At 40.8% G+C, this 16,963-nt stretch overlaps 1 protein-coding gene and 1 non-coding gene across 2 annotated transcripts in view; one reads left to right on the top strand and one right to left on the bottom strand.

Annotated features, from left to right (window-relative positions):
- Window positions 1-16,963, top strand: part of WDR20 (WD repeat domain 20) — a 51,043-nt gene that overhangs the window by 17,341 nt on the left and 16,739 nt on the right. The window contains 1 exon segment of the mRNA XM_036882054.2: window positions 16,301-16,483. Coding sequence (XP_036737949.2) covers window positions 16,301-16,483 — 183 coding nt within the window.
- LOC118910953 (U6 spliceosomal RNA) lies at window positions 6,556-6,657 on the bottom strand. Its single transcript, XR_005024268.1, has one exon. It is a non-coding gene; the product is annotated as a U6 spliceosomal RNA (small nuclear RNA).

The following is a 16,963-nucleotide window of genomic DNA, read 5'->3' as shown; positions in this document are numbered from 1 at the left end:
TAAATCAGTATACTACACAGCTCTGGCCTTTGAACTTACATTATTTTTACAACTTATACTACATTGAATTTAGTAAAATCTTAATTGGTTGGAAAAAGTAACTTCGCTGGCTTTGCTTCAGCCCAGTTGTGTTATGAAAGTGAAGTGAGCAAGTACCAGCTGGTGGAGCACTGCTTTGACCCAGGGGACAGCGCCGTCTCGGTGAGGGGGGGGCATGTTATTTAGGCTGGGTGCTCCCTCTTACCTCACTGACCTTCCCCCCTCTCACTTTCAACACCCTCACACACACCCCCCCTATGCACATGTGTTTGGACAAGTAGCTAAATAGAAGGATCTATTTTTTAAATGCCTGTGAGGAATCAAATGCTTGTTTCCCTGTTCACTGTGCTAACTTAATTTGAATGCATTAGCACATGTAAATTGATATTATATACGTAATAGTGATAACTTTCATAGCACTTTGTGTGGGTACTCTTCTAATCACTTTACATATTTTAACTCCTGTATCCTCAAATACTGTATATGGTAGGACCTGTTGTATCACCCCCATTTTCCTGTTCTGTAGAAATGGTAGTGTGGAAGGCGAGTAGCTGTTGGAGCTCACAGGGCTAGGAATGGCAGAACTGGAGTCAAGCCTATACATACCGTCTGTGGTCCTAACCGCCCCGCAGAGTGTAAGTTAGGTTTTCAGCCAGGGCTTTTCCTGTAATTTTGAAATGGCGCACTATTCAGTGTTTTTGTTACCCAAGTTAGGAGGATAGGATTGATACAGGAGTCATGTAGAGAAATAATTCTGGTCCTGTAAAAATGTTAAATCAAAGAGTTTGCCAGGGACTCAGGCAGAAGAAGTGAATCCGTGACTAAGGAAAGTGGTCTTCTGGAGTGGACAGTCCTGGGCTTGAGCACCAGCCTTGTATTGCACCAGGACGGGCCCTGGCTGGCTGTGTGCTGTGCCATGCGCTTTTTCCTTGGGGCCCTTGGGTGCGCTATGGTTTCTCACTGCCAGATATTCATGTATGGGGCTTGAGATGCGAGAACTTTGTGAGAACAGCACAAATGCTCAGACTTGCTGTGGACAGCAAGGAGATTTGGGGATGTTATACTATTGTGTGTCTCTTAAACGAAAGGACAGATCTAGTGCAGTACTCCACGTGGGGAGAGGCCAGAGCTCTTTCCGTGCCACTCTGAGGACTCCTTTGGTTTGTAGCCATCCTGCTGGTATTTGGAGTCTCAGCCTTTGTCACAGCCATTATGCACCACCCAGCTGAGCTGCTGGCCTGCATTTCTTAGCTTTCAAGATCTATCCTGCCTGGCTTAAAATTGATGTCTGTTTTTAATGCATTCTTTTTGTATTTGCATACAAATTTTTCATACATCCCTGCTGGCCAGAATTTGATTAGTGGGCATTTGGCTCTGCTGCAGATGGAAGATATTCTGGAAGACAGGGGCTTTGGAAAGAGCTGTGGAGTGGGCTTTGGCCTTAGTTGCTTAGGGCACAGCCAGCTTGAGATTCATCAAGAGCTAGGCAACTCCCTTCTCAGCCTAGAGAAGACTAGCAGAGTTGAAACATATCTATGAACTTTGCCCCAACTAAAAGTGTCATTTGGCTTATGCTAAACTTAATGAGTTTTGTAGTCTTCTGTATTTCTTTACTCTCTGTTATAAATAATATCATACCAAGTTTTGATAACTAGTTCTTACTGTCTGTTGTAGAAGCAAGAAGACTCCAAGTAGCTTTTCCTGCATTTCTCGGTGACTCAAGTGCTTTTCCTGCGTTTACAAGGTCTAGAGCACCCAGAGGAGTGAGACCAGAGCCCCAAGTTTAGCTGCAGTGTGAACTGATTGTATGATTTTAGGCAATTATTTTCTCTTAAATTACAGCATCTTGAGAGCAAATGTGACTTTTTAAAAAGCTTTGCTCCAGCTTGTTCATCCTCTGATTCCATGTATGTAAGACTTAGGTACACTCATATAAGACTATTGTGTATAGAGATGTACTACAGAATTATTCACACTGGGAAACGAGTTGCTTCTTCAGTCCACTTCTCTGTGAATAGCTTTAGCTTTTTAAGCTAGTGTTTGCAAATTTTTGACTAGTTATGATTCATTACATGAGATAATTAATGATTAGTACTCAGAGTGAAGCACATGTGCAGTTGTTGCCTGATGTTAACTTCTGTTCTTCTTGATTTCAGCCTTCAGTGTGGAACTTACTCAGTTCCAAGCTTGTTGGCCTGTTAACCTACATTTGAAATACAGTACTGTTTCCCATTGCGACTGAATACGATACTGTCCCTATTGTGCCTAATATTTTTATTTCAGGCCTCAAGATTTTGACTTATAAATGCTAAAATATTACTGTTGTAGAAAAACAAATTCCACTGTGTAACCTTTTACTATTTCTTCTGGATTAAGGATAATGTAGGATTGAGTTTTCTCAGAATCTCTAGAAAAGCATGGGTTAATGATAATTCTCAGTTCAGTTCTTGTGAGAAAGATGGGGGTTCAATTTTTAAATCTACATTAGAGGAAAAATTGGAAGGTAAGCTTGGAACACATTGGATTTTCCAAAGAGGACTCTGGGAACAGATATCTTTATTTGCCACTGTAGCAAATTAGGAACACACAGTGAACCCTTCTAACATTGTAGCACTATTTGAAGAGTGAAACAATAGAACCATCCAGGGCATCCTTATCTGCCCTCTGAGCGGTTGGCCTCTTTAAAGAATTTTCCTGTCCTTTCTCATCTCTTTGAGTAATGTCACTGGTGCCACAAAAGCATGACTAACAGGCTCCAGCATCCTAATTCATGTGAAACTTAGGGTTTTGCTAGTGCAAAATGTATCTTCACCTGTTGGTGCTGTTATCATTTGGCTCATGCATTTACTTGATGTTGCAGTAAGCTTCCTTTTATGGTGAATTTATTGTTCACGAAGGCATGTATTTTTCTGCGACCCTGTGCTAGGCCATTACATACTTTTAAAATACTAGAATAATTTTGAAATAGTTTAATTTGGTTTTTTGGCCTGTTTTTTTTTTTTCTATTTAAAAAATTAAACAAGCAATATAGAATTTTTGATGCAGTTTGAAAGGAAGGCAAAAAATTGTCACATAAATGCTACCTACTCCTCTTTTAATAACCATATTTAATATTTTGGTGGATATCTTTTCAAATTGGTTTCTTTGCACCTGTGTGCATAGAAATAAATACATGTTCCAAACAAAATTATACTTTTTTAATTGTGGAAAATTTCCAGCTTACTCAAAAGTAGAGACTGGCATAAAGGACTTCATATACCTGCCTCCCAGCCTCACCAGCTGTCAACATGCAGCTGTCTCATTTCATGTTACCTCCCTTACTGCATTATTTTAAAGCAAATCCCAGCCATCGCATCTGTGCTTCAGTACATGGAGTGTTTGGGGAAATAAAACAACATTTTCAGATGTAAAAACTTACATTTGAATACAGTCTGCTCTTTGACAGATTCATAAATATTCATAAAATCTTTACAGTTTCTTGATGTAAGGATCTTTTTAATTACATAATTTATTTTTAACCTTTTAATTTGAAATGATTATAGATTCACAGGAAGTTGCAAAAAATTTGCACACAGGGCCAATGTACCTTCACCCAATTTTCCCCAGTGATAAATTTTGCAGAACTGTAGTACAGTATTAAAACCAGGAAATTGACAGAGCTCCTTCAGATTTCACCAGTTTCACATGCATTTGTGTGTGTGTATGTACTTCTGTGCAGTTTTATCCCATGTGTAGATTCATGTAACCAGTACCACAAATGTTACTTTATAGTTGGTTTATTCAAATTTGTTTCCAAACAAGTATAGCACATTGTATTTAGTATGCATCCTCTAAGTCTCTCTTAAAAAAATTGTTTTGCTTATATCACACTTACAGAAAAGTGACAAGAACAGTACAAAGATCTCCCATATGGCCATCACCCAGATTGATTGTTTAAAATTTGCCTGTTTGTTTTATCATTTGTGTGCTCCCCATCATCTATCCTTACACTCCCGCACCCTCTCCCTTCTCTCTACATGTGTGGACATGAATGTATATAATACATATCATTGGAGAGTAAGTTGTAGGAATCACGTGAGCCCATTTGTCCATATAAACTTGTTTGTTTTCCAACAGCAAGGATTTTCACTTGAACAGTCACAAGTACATTTATCAAAATCAGAAATATAACATTGATGCATTCCTCTTCTCTAATCTACAGTTCACATTAAAATTTTATCTGTTTTAAAATTTTATCTGTTTCCCAAGAGCCACCCTTTAATAGCCATTTTCCCCTGGTTGGGATCCAGTTCAGGTTCACACTGCAGTTAGCTGCCGGCTCTTTAGTCTTGTTCAGTCAAAACCTGTTCTTAGCCTTGTCTTTGTTTCCTTGATGTTGACAATTTTTGTGAGTTCAGACCAGTTATTTTGCAGAGTTTCTCTCAATTTGGATTGGTCTCATATTTTTTCATGATTAGAGTCATGGTCTGCATTTTGGGAGGCATACCACACAATCGATGTTTCGTCCTCAGAGCAACAGAGCAGGAGGCCCATGGTGTTGATTTGCTCTCATATTGATGATGTTAACATGGATTAAGGTTGTGTTTGCTAAATGAATCCATTGTAAAGTTCTGTTTTCTCTTTGTGATTGATATGTAATTTATGAGGGAATTCTTTGAGACATTACACAACTATTGTGTTTCTCATCAAACCTTCGTATACAAGTTTTAGTTCCATTGGAGATTTTTGGCTGAATCAGTTATTACTGTATTACCGCAATGGTTGTAAAATGGTAGTTTTCAATCCATTACCCTTTCCTTCTACATTTATTGGGTGTTGGTGTACTGTAAGGGAGAGCTTCCTTTTCTCCCTGCTTATTGATATTAGTGTGAACTCAGATTCTTATTTTATTCTAGGAAAATTCTATAGTATTGTTTTGATGTTTAAATTGCCCTGTTTTTGGCCATTAGTAGTCCCTCACCTTTGCCTCCTGAGTCTTTTGGACCCAACTTTGGTAGGCTTTGATAGCTTTCCTGCTCAGAAGTATAAAGGCATGTTCCAGATTCATCTTGTCTGTTTCCTGCCCCACTTCCAGTATCAAGGCTCTGGAAACTTAGTAACTTTTAAGTGACATAGTTTTTGTGGCACAGTCTGGGTTCTACAAGTTCCTATTGCTATTTAGTCATCACTTCTGTAACTTTTTACTAGACAGAGCTAAAACATGCTTTTCTTTTTTTTTTCTTAAATTTTTTTTTATTTTGGTATCATTAATCTACAATTACATGAGGAACATTATGTTTACTAGACTCTCCCCATCACCAAGTCCCCCCAACATACCCCATTACAGTCACTGTCCATCAGTGTAGTAAGATGCTGTAGAATCACTACTTGTCTTCTCTGTGTTGTACAGCCCTCCCTGTGCCCCCACTACATTATGTCTGCTAATCATAATGTCCCCTTTTCCCCCTTATCCCTCCCTTCCCACCCATCCTCCCCAGTCCCTTTCCCTTTGGTAACTGTTAGTCCATTCTTGGGTTCTGTGAGTCTGCTGCTGTTTTGTTCCTTCAGTTTTTTTCTTTGTTCTTATGCTCCACAGATGAGTGAAGTCATTTGATACTTGTCTTTTTCTGCCTGGCTTATTTCACTGAGCATAATACCCTCTAGCTCCATCCATGTTGTTGCAAATGGTAGGATTTGTTTTCTTCTTATGGCTGAATAATATTCCATTGTGTATATGTACCACATCTTCTTTATCCATTCATCTACTCTTGGACACTCAGGTTGCTTTCATTTCTTGGCTATTGTAAATAGTGCTGCAGTAAACATAGGGGTGCATATGTCTTTTTGAAACTGGGCTCCTGCGTTCTTAGGGTAAATTCCTAGGAGTGGAATTCCTGGGTCAAATGGTATGTCTATTTTGAGTTTTTTGAGGAACCTCCATACTGTTTTCCACAGTGGTTGAACTAATTTACATTCCCACCAGCAGTGTAGGAGGGTGCCCTTTCTCCACATCTTCACCAACATTTGTTGTTGTTTTTCTTTTCAGTGGTGGCCATCCTTACTGGTGTGAGGTGATATCTCATTGTGGTTTTAATTTGCATTTCTCTGATGACTAGTGATGTGGAGCATCTTTTCATGTGTCTGTTGGCCACCTGAATTTCTTCTTTGGAGAACTGTCTGTTCAGCTCCTCTGACCATATTTTAATTGTATTATTTGCTTTTTGTTTTTTGAGGTGCATGAGCTCTTTATATGTTTTGGATGTCAACCCTTTATTGGATCTGTCAGCTTTTCTTTTTTAAGAAAAAAAAACGCATGAATTCATATTGGTCTTTCCTAATCAAATTTAAGATTAATGATTTTACATTTATATCCCTTATGTGGAGAATCTCGGTTCCTAATGATATTCATGTATAGTTAACATTGTTGCTCTTTTCTATAAGTTCAAAATAACAATACACTATTATTACGAGCAATATGACTACAGTATGTACAATTTTAAGATTTCTCTATTATTTGTCTTTAGAATTTTTTTTTTTTTTAATATGGAACTCCACGAATTTGAGTGTCACCCTTGCACAGGGGCCATGCTACTCTCTGAATCACCCCAATTTTAGTATATGTACTGCCTAAGTGAGCACAGAATCCTATTTTTTTTATTGTTGCATTTTCACTTAAGGAAAAGTCTATAATGTCCTTCTTTGCTTATTTATTTATAAGTAAATATCTTAATTTTAAATGGCTACATGATATATATACCCATTTCCTTTTTGGACAACACAGGATATTAATAATGTTTTGTTAAAAACAAAACATCTTTGTACATGTGTTTGCTCATTGAAATTTTTTAAAATTTAAGGATAACATACAAACAGGAGTATGTATAAGTGTAAAGCTCTGTCAACTTTTCACAAAGTAGAATCAACCCCAGATATGAAGCAGTATTCCTGTTCACCCAGAGCTGCCTCTGTGACCTCTTCCCCATACTGACCTCACTTGCAGCAACACAGATTAGTTTTCCTTATTTTTGAACTTCATGTGAATAATTTTTCAAGATTTATCCATGTTTGTTCTCAGTGCAAGGTATACCATGAATAGTGTTCTGTGTGTAGCCCACCGTTTAACCTGCTGTCGATGGACTTTTGTGTTGGGCCAGTTTTTGGCTATTACAAATAGCTAACACACTTGAAAAATGTTGTCTGAGGATACATTCCTAGGAGTTGTATTTGTGTTCAAAGGAAAGGAAGCTTTTGCTACATGTTGCTGAATTGCCCTGCATAAAGGCTGTGCCAGCTTACACTCCTGCAGTATTTAGGAGAGGCCAGCCTCTTCACATTCCTGGATGTGCCAGTCGTACTGATCCTCATTTTGAAACTGGCAGTGTTACTCGTTACTGTGTTACTAGGCCTACACCAGTGTGTGGTACATTGTAGGTGCTTCAAAGGGCTTTTTACTGTGGTGGGTTAAAATATCACAAATGTCTGAGTGGTCACCTATGAAATAGTTATGCCCTAAAATTTTTGGATTAGCTGGGAGATAAGGTACACATGAGAAATGACTTATACTAGTGCCAAGCGGAGCAGTTCCAGTGACGCTGTAAACTTCCAGTGAAGGAGCGCCCACAGTTAACTGTGTTTAGAATAGTCAGCTCTCTGTCACGTTCACTGATCTGAGGCTGCTTTCTTCAGCTGAGGCCTGGCTGGATCAGAGGCTGTTTGAATTACAGAGGCCAAATCGAGTATTTTGGCTACCAGATTGGTTGATCTCCCTTCATTTTGTAAGATGAGTGTTCTTTCATTCTCTCTAGCTCCCTTGCTTCAAAAACAGCTGTGTACTGGCTCCAAAATGCTGTCATTTTATGTAAAATTATTGGTATATTTCAGTGTCATTCTAAAAACTTTCATGTGTTACAGATTAAGTTCATTTCACTGCTTCAGTTGAAGCTGAGTGATTGAAAGGGTAGCTTCATGTGGTCAAAAACACAGTTCTAAGCTCTGAAACCTTGGGCATGTCACTACCCCCCCTGGGCCTCAGTTTTTGTGTAGGAGGAGGAAATGAGGGTTGGAAAATTTCAGGGCCTCTACACAATTGAGGATTTGGGGCTTTTTTGCTTAGAGTGGGAGCTCCTCTGCAGATAGTTGCTTGTGTTACTCAGCAACTTGAATTGGAAAACTTAAAAATCATCTATGTGCTGTGTCAGACGCAAGCTCATGGATAATCTCAGTGTCAGGAGAGCGGTAGCATCGTAGGCCACATACAGAGCTCTCACTGCCTTGGCATGATCTTTAGTTTACCAATGTTGTCAAAACACTTTCACAAGGTCATAGAATTCTCCCCAAAGACCCCTTCCAGAGGGAACTTTAAAAAATTATATTCTAAGAATTTGAAATGAGTATTTTTGGCAGAAATGAAAACATCTTGTCCTTTCTTCCTTTTGACATGTTGGTATTCTCTTAGGAAAAGGAATGCATATTTTTATGCATATTAAACAGAAAATTTAATAAAAATAGGTCATTTGAATATGTCAGCATTTTGATGTGATGAGACCTGGTGTTAGACTGTGTGCAAATTGAATTTATATAATGTTTATTCATAGTTTTTCTGTAATGAAGAAATCAGTATTTCATTAGCCTATAGGATGCGCCACAACAGCCATTTGTAGTGTTCCGCGTTGTGCTGAGACTTGACCTGAACGTGGAGTGCAACATAAGACAATGAGAGATGGCAGAGATGTTGTAGTTTAGCCACTTGCTCATTCTCATTCTTAAAAACTACTTGGAGGGAAAAAGAAAAGACTTTACATAGCTAACAGTGCCAGGCTGCCTTGGGAAAAAATGACACATGATAACAACAGAAGCTTGTTATTTCAGCAGATATTTGACTGGAACAGGGAGAAGATGTTTGATGTCCTCTCTGCCCTGCATCTTCCAGGCGGCCACCCCCACCCCCAAGGCAGATCTCCAAAGGAGGAGCCTCACCGGCTCCTGTGAGAAGCCTTTTTTCAGGGAACAGCAAAAAGTTCCACAGACCATTGCTGTGAAAACTCCACTGAACACATTTTATGCATTTTGTGACTGCATCTCTTCCTGTCTTGGGAGTGCATAATGGGGACACCCCTCATGTTTTGTATCTCACTTGCCTGTATGCTGGTGGTGTCTGGCTTTCTGTCCTTGCCTTCTTTCTCCCTCCATGGAGTCCCCTGACCCACTTCTCATGGCCTTGCTGCTGCCATGCCCGTGAGTGGGGCTTTAGAATTTGAGTGGCGGATGCTCATTCCAGGGTCCGAGCTCAGCAGAAGCACACTACCAGGTGGCACACCGACGATTTGTGTCAGTGACGGGAATAGGTCTGGAGGGCCGGTGCCAGTGTGGGCGTCGGCCAGTATGTCTGAGAATGAAGGAGGCACGGGAGCTACGAGAGGGAAGGTGCCGTCTTGTTTTGGAAAATCATGTCTGAAGAAAAACATGCCCTAAACTTGGCTTCTGCTGTTGTCTTTCTCCAGGAAACAGGGTAGAAAGAAATGCCACCATTCTTCCTTATTTATATTTCTTTGACCATATTAAGAATGGTGAGAATTTTCAAAGCCCCTTTGATAAGCAGCAAGTCTTCATGTATGCAGAAGGAGTAATTCTAGTTTAAACAAGGGGAACTAACTTCCCAAGTACCTCTTAAGTGTCAGGCAGTGCTTGGGACTTTGGTTTATCACTCCATTTTAATAAAACAGCCCTGCAATGCAAAGCATTGAGGAGTCAGTTCTGGAATCTGGGCCAAACTGAGCAAGGCTGGAATATTTGATTCCCACTGCAGCAAGCATAGGAGCATGCAGTCACACACCGACAGAATTTTAGAATGCGGTGCTACCTCAGATGCTGTCTTGTCAGCTTCCCAGCACAGCAGCGTGGCATAGGAGGGGCAGCACAGGGCTGGAATTCAGGCAGCCTGGATTCCATCATTTGCTTCCTCTTGACACTCACTCTGTTTCCATGTTTATAAAATGGGATGGGCAATAGTACATAGGGCACAAGTTTGTCACAAGGTTCAGAAGAATTGATGCACGAAGGAGCTTTGTAAACCATAAAGTGACTGACTGGTATTTGCTGACAGCAGTGGTTTTCTTTCACAGAGGGATACCCAAGAAGACGTTAGTCATTAGGATTTTGGTCAGCAAAAGGATCGTATATTTGCTCCTATATATGTCTAACTGTGGGTCTTTTCTAGTTCCTATCACTTCACTTTTCTTTCCCTCCATTTTCAGAACTGTTTCTTTTCTGCAGTACATTTTTAATGATCCCTTCTATGTGCCAGACTGTCTGCTGGGTGTTGGAGATAGAGCAGTGAATAAGACAAATAAGTTTCTGTCCTGTTTGAGACACTGAAACTATACAATTGACTGACATTTTTTTTCCCTCCTGTGGTAAGTGATCCCAAACCTGACTTAACACCTCTGCTTTTTAAAATTTTTTATTTTTATTTTTTTATTTTGGTATCATTAATTTACAATTACATGAGCAACATTATGGTTACTAGCACTTTTAAAAAAATAAGTGTTACACTCTTTAAATACCATTAATGCCAATTATGTAGATATTTTGCATGTAACTATTGAATTGAAGAAACAGAAATATGGATTGTGTGGGTGTCTCACAAGATGAGCCTGGTTTTGTTTCTACTTCAAGGGCAGGTGGGTTGGACTGTAGAATTGGCATCTGTGCAATGCTGTACAGCTGATCATCAGTGCTAAACCATTTACCTGCGTGTGAAGTATGCTCACTGAAGGTGTTTGAAAATCGTTGTTTGGTATTTTTGTCATTAGAGCTAGGTTATTCTCCACTGTGTTGAGGAAAATTTTGGTAAAATAGTACATTTAACTTTTGTTCATAAAGTGAATATATCTGAGCTCTGAGTGGTCAGAGTCTCACTTCCTTCATTCTTGTGATTTGGAAGGTTGGGTGTTTCCCCAGGTTTCAGCCAAGATGAGCCGTTAGGTTTGGACCAGCCCCTGTCCGTGGGCAAAAGGCTCCCCCAAGAAAAACTGTGAAACAGTCTTTGTAATGTGGCTTATTTTGGATCCCAAGCCTTCAGTTAAGATTCCAGTTGTTCCTCTTCTTTCCAGCTAGGTGACCCTTTGTGGTCCTGGGAAGTAAGTCTGTGTTCACTCTTGGCCCTTCACTGGGTCATCCATGATGCTGTAACGAGGATGCTAAGAGGCAGCACTGCATGAGCTCTCTTCTGACTCCCCAGTGCCACGATGGAGACCCTCTGTGCCACTGGGGCTGCTCTGGTGCTTCTGGATTAACCCATTCAGGATGGGAGTGACTTAGGAAAGTGTGGGAGCAGCAGGCTTTGAGAAGAAGAGAGCAGTCTTTGCTGTAGCTGTGGTAAGCCTCTGGCCTTGGGTATTTGGCAGCTGTTCGTATGCCAGGAAAAAGACCTTGGGGAATGGTTCTCTCTGAGGTGATTCTCAGATGGTGGGGGCGGGGGGTGGAGAATGTGACAGTCAGGGAAAATAAAGCCCACCTGTATTACCTACATTGCTCCCCCATATCATATCATGACCTGATATATCATAATCTGATGTACATTTTTCAGAGGAGACCCTTCTGAGTTATTTTCCGTACCACATCAGATGCGCCCAGGCACTCAGGAGTATCCAGTCACAGGTTCCCACGAGCGTGGCTTGGCACAAGCTGGTGTGCCTTTTTTGAGTTCTTCTGCTGACTGACAGAGCACCAAAGCCCTGGCCTGTAGAGTAGGCCCACTGAGCCTGAGGGGGCCCCTTTCCTTTGGTGGGCTAGACCCTCACAGGTTCAAGTCCCTCCTCTGCATTCCCATTGGCTGAGCAGCATTCCCCTGCAGGCCAGGTGGCGACCTGGGGTGAAGGTGTGAGCTGGAACCAAAGGGTTTCTTTTGCACACCTTTAATGCTGGAAAGAGAAACATGACATTTTAGTTTGGTCAAGGACTGTACTGACTGGTCAAAGATTTTGGTAACCAGTGCTGTTTAGGAATAGTAGGACTTTTTAGACCATCATTTAAAATTTTCCTGTTGAGAGTGAAACACTGAAAAATTATTTGTAATCATCTCCTTATACAGAAACTAATGAACACAATCATAAAATGTAATCTTGCAACTGAAACACTTTGGAACAATTGCAGTTTCATTCATTCAACAGATACTGTACATCTGTGACATACCAGTCTCTGTAGGGGCTGAATAACCAAATATGATCTAATTCTTAAAATAGGTAAGGGTTTTTAATAAATTGGTTCTGCTGTAAATTCATCTTTAAGAATTCAGATAATTGGCAATAATTAGGATGCAGGAGCATCGAAAAATTCCCAAAGTGTCAGTAACCCCATCTATGCAGAATCCATCAGAAAGCTGGAAAACAAAAATCTAATTTTGTGAAACTATGGAATGATGACTGTTTAGTAAAGAAGTTCTTCTAAAGTTTTTTTGGGTAATTTTGTATTATAATTGATGGTGACAAAATACAGTAATCGTATAAATGATTAAATACTAAATTTTGTGGAGCAAGTTAAGTACTTGAAAATTGAGAAAAAGGAGCCAGCCCAGAGTGTGGCAGGACTTAACACTCATGGCCAAGATTCCTGGGAGGTGGGCAGAGGAGACCATCCCAACTGACAGGGTGGCCTAATAAAGCCAGGAAGGAAAGGCTTTGTGCCTGCACCACACACAAGATGTGCACTGTGGAGCGCAAGCAAATGGAGTGGCAAGGCAGTGCAGAGCGGTGAGCACAGGCCCTTGACCCTTTAATGCCTTCTCAGGTTCCTCAGCTGTAAAATGTGGATAATGTAAGTGCTGGTTTTGAGGAGTGGCTGTGAGATTGAGTGAAATGAGCATGAAGGTCCTGGTGCATAGGAAATGTTCAGTAGGCAGAAGCTGGTGCTGCTGGTAGGGAGGAGGGAAAGGGCAGATCAGGGAGGGCACGACTGCTGGGTACAGTGTGACACGCAGTTGGGGTGGATATTAGGAGGCCTCCGGTGGATTTGACCAGAGGTGGGATGTGACAGGGACAAATCATTAATGGGCAGCTACTATTTGAAGGCCTCTTTGTGCTCTAGGCTATATATGTCCATATCTGCCAGCCTCACCACTCCCTTCAGGGGAGCTAGGGGTCTCTGTTCTTTGAGGCTCTGGGAGAGGAAACAAGCACCTTTGCCCAAGGCCAGCAAGCTACCAAGAGACAAGGCAAGGTTTGAACTTAGGCCTGCCCGGTGCCAGAGCCTGGGCTCTTCTACCAGACTGCCTTTACCTGGGCCACCCAGCAGGTGCTGATAACCCCATGGGAGGAAGAGGGGCTGACTTAGGTAGTTTTACTACTGCTCCTAAAAAGGTGTGTGAACTCAAAGAGTACAGGTTAGTACCCCCCACCCAAAACAAAAGGAAGAAGAAGAGGAAATAGGACAGCAACATAGGAGAAAGAGAGACATAACTTGGTAATTGGATGTGGAGCAGAGGACAGGATGAGTTGGAGATCATGCTGTTTGAAATGAAGGCTGACATCAGTAGTCCTGACTTTCCTCAGGATGGGCGTGGGCCCCAGAAAGCTCGGGCACCTATGATGCAGTCCACAGTTTCACAGAAGCATAAGTTCTTGTGGGTACACAACCGAGTGGTCACTTCAGGTTTCACAGGGATTCCTGCTTGGTGTAGGTGAAATGTTGCCTGGTCAGCCTTTTGGTGTTCTAGTGCCATCAGCCATTGGGGGTTACCGAGGGGAATGACCCTACGTAAGAGCTATTCTCAGTGTTCCTTGGACCAAGGTCTGCTTCGTGCCTTTTAGGACAGTGCTTTTCCCACCAGTGTGGAAGGACCTATTTTTAAAATGCCCAGTCTGTCTGGACTGATACTTTTGTAAGATTAAAAAAAAAAAATTACTAGAAAAAGAAACTGAAAATGACATGCAGAATTTTTTATTTTTAGATTCAAAGATATAAAATTACTCTGTCATATTGCCATAAAAGTTTATAAATGCTTATTCCCAGTCTCTATTTAATTTTGACTGCAGACTAGTAAGCTATTCATGGACTGGTACACTTTAACAGTGATCTAGGAAGAAAGTTTGTTAAACAAGTTAGTAAACGAGATGTTTTTGAAATATTTATATGCTTTAAGAGTGAAAATAGTCTTTCAAATGGCATTTAAAATACTTCAGATGTGTGTTTATGTATGGTCTAATTACAGATGACAATATATCGGTCAAGTTCCATGTTAGGGGGCAAAGATGTACAATAAGTATACCCAGAACTGCAGCTAGTGTAGTTTTTATGTAAGGTATCCGTCCATAAGTTTAACTCTCAGCTATCAGCAATACTTGGAAAAATAGGCCCTTTTACTTTTCTGTTGTTTATAGAACCATTGTGTTTTTTTGCTCTTTTAATTGATACTACTATGTTTTTTTTCTGCTGGTTTTTGGCTTGCCTTTGGATTGCTTTTTATATTTTGGTGCATATTTTTAGGTATATCCTTTTAAGAGGAAGTTCCCTAAGCAAACTTAAGAACAAAGTCTCTGGAGTTAATGTATGCTGATAAAGAGATCACGTTATAATTCAGTAGTTCATATTTCAGATTTTATTTTTGTCTCTAGCTGCTAGTGTATTTTATTTTATATTTTGAGATATGTCTTCTTTTGTGGATGTCTTCCTTTGTCCTGATACAGTTTGCTGTGGTCCCTTAGCTAGGCTTCTCCTTCCCTGCCTTTAGGGCCCAGCCCAGCAGCCACTTCCCTCCTGCGGCTTGCTGGGCACTTGTTGCAGACTGAGCGGCTCGCTCTTCGACCTCCGCTGAACAGCTCCCCCTTGTGCAGCACGTGATTCCCTCTCCACTGACCCCTTTCCCGCCTGCTCCAAGTGGGACTTCCTTTTGTTTTGTATTGTACTTCATATTACACTTTTTATGGCTCTTTCATGTATATACTCTCTTATTTCATCCCACAGACAGTCCCCTGAGGTTGAGAGAACAGATTCTCATTTCGATCTTAGTGGAGGTGAGGCCGGGAGAGTCCCTACTGGGAGTATCTTCCTTCGTTTGCCCTGGGGCTTCCCTGCAATACCAGGTGCAGACTTCCAAATGCTCAGGTGCTCGGTGTGCTCAAAGATGCTTGTAATTTTGAAGCCCTCTTTTCTGATCAGTATTTGTATTTGTTACTTGAAAGACGAAACATTGGAGTACTCAGTGCAGCTCCACAGTCCTCTTTGGAAGGCAGAACCTACTGCAGGGGATGGCAGTAGAGGACTGCAACTGTGAGCCCCGGATCCGCGCACAGGGCTGCAGCAATTGTTTTAAAGGACATCCTCGGCACCGAGAGTTGTCTGCCCCTGTGATTTTAACACAACAGTGGGAGGGATTTCCCAGAACATTTCTCATGAAGAAAAGAATCCTGTTTTAAAAGGGAGAGGCACATTCATTGAAAAATACCTTTTAGCCCAAGTCAGAAGTCATTTGCTTTTGACACTGGGGTGTGTGGGTGTATGTCCTCCCTGTCCCCTTTATGGTCAAACAGACCTGGGTTTCACATCCAGTCCTGCCACTCACTAGGTAGGTATGTTGATCTTGGCTGAGTTATTTAACTTCTGTAAACTTATATTCTCATCCACAAAATGGAGGAATTATCTCCTTTGAAGGAACATTGTAAGGATTAAGATAATGCATGTACTGTAAGTGCAAGTTACCTGAAAGCTTATGCAGCAGAGGGACTGTGGCTGGTGAGGGAGCGCCTGCTGACAGTGGGCTGTGGCTCCCAAACCTCAGTGGGCATCAGAGTCACCTGCAGTGGGGAGGGGCTTGAGGACTTGTACACCCGAGTTTCCAGGGGCTGCTTCTGCCACCACTGGTCTGGGGACCCCATTTTTAGTCACTGCCCTTCAGGTAACTTAGGGGCTGTAGATATATTTGGAAGCTGAGCTTTTATGTGGTTAGAATTACTCTGTTAGAAAATGCTTGGAATACATTTTGCAAATACTGAATTTAGTAGCTTGAGGATTTTTTCCCTCCTGAAGTCCAGGAATCTTTTTTACACATATTTGAAGAAGAATATGTTGCAAAAGTAACAGTAATAACTTAATATGGGTAGTCTGATATTACCAGATTGGCTAAGGTATGTGAAAGTGCTTTTATAAAATGCTAAAAACTGAAAAGAATACTTTAAATACCTTTGTTTTTAAGATTGAACATCATCATAAAGGAGTATAAAATAGTATGACTTAGATTTCTCATCTCAATGTGCTGTTTACCGTGTGTATTTTTCTCTTTCTCCTCCAGGCTGCTGACTTGAGTAAACCAATAGATAAAAGGATATACAAAGGAACACAGCCTACTTGTCATGACTTCAACCACCTAACAGCCACAGCAGAAAGTGTCTCTCTCCTAGTGGGCTTTTCCGCAGGCCAAGTCCAGCTAATAGACCCAATCAAAAAAGAAACTAGCAAACTATTTAATGAGGAAGTAAGTAGCATCCTGTCTTAGCTGTTAAGAATCCCTTTAAGAGTTTCTCCTTTCCTACCAAGGGTAGTGGGCCTTATTTTATACTTTGAGCTAAGCCCATTTTTCATTCTCTCAGCTGTCCTACCGGTACCCAAGTTTAATGTGCTGAGTTAACTTACTGACTTTTACCTGTTCTTTCTTGGGGTAATTGTTTTTTTTGCATTTCTTATGGAGCTTGCTCAGGTGTCTCTAGGTGGTGCTTAAAAACTCTTTTATAGTGGAGATTGGGACAAGATTATAGCTTGATATTTATAGCTTAAATAAGAAAATATAGAATTCCTGACTTTGTTCAAATCACCAGAATATTTCATGCAGATCAAAAAAACTTGGTATGTCCCTTAGGCTGCTTAAATTGCAGCTAAAGTTTTGTGTGTATGTTTGACAGACATTTGGATAAGGAGTAGTTCTCTTTCTCTTGAAAATATTTGTTGTAAAATAACC

The sequence above is a fragment of the Manis pentadactyla genome, chromosome 11 (assembly GCF_030020395.1).
Source record: "Manis pentadactyla isolate mManPen7 chromosome 11, mManPen7.hap1, whole genome shotgun sequence".
NCBI classification, from domain to species: Eukaryota; Metazoa; Chordata; class Mammalia; order Pholidota; family Manidae; genus Manis; species Manis pentadactyla.
The sequence above is the reverse complement of the archived record's forward strand: the minus strand, read 5'-3'. Positions and strand labels throughout refer to the sequence as shown.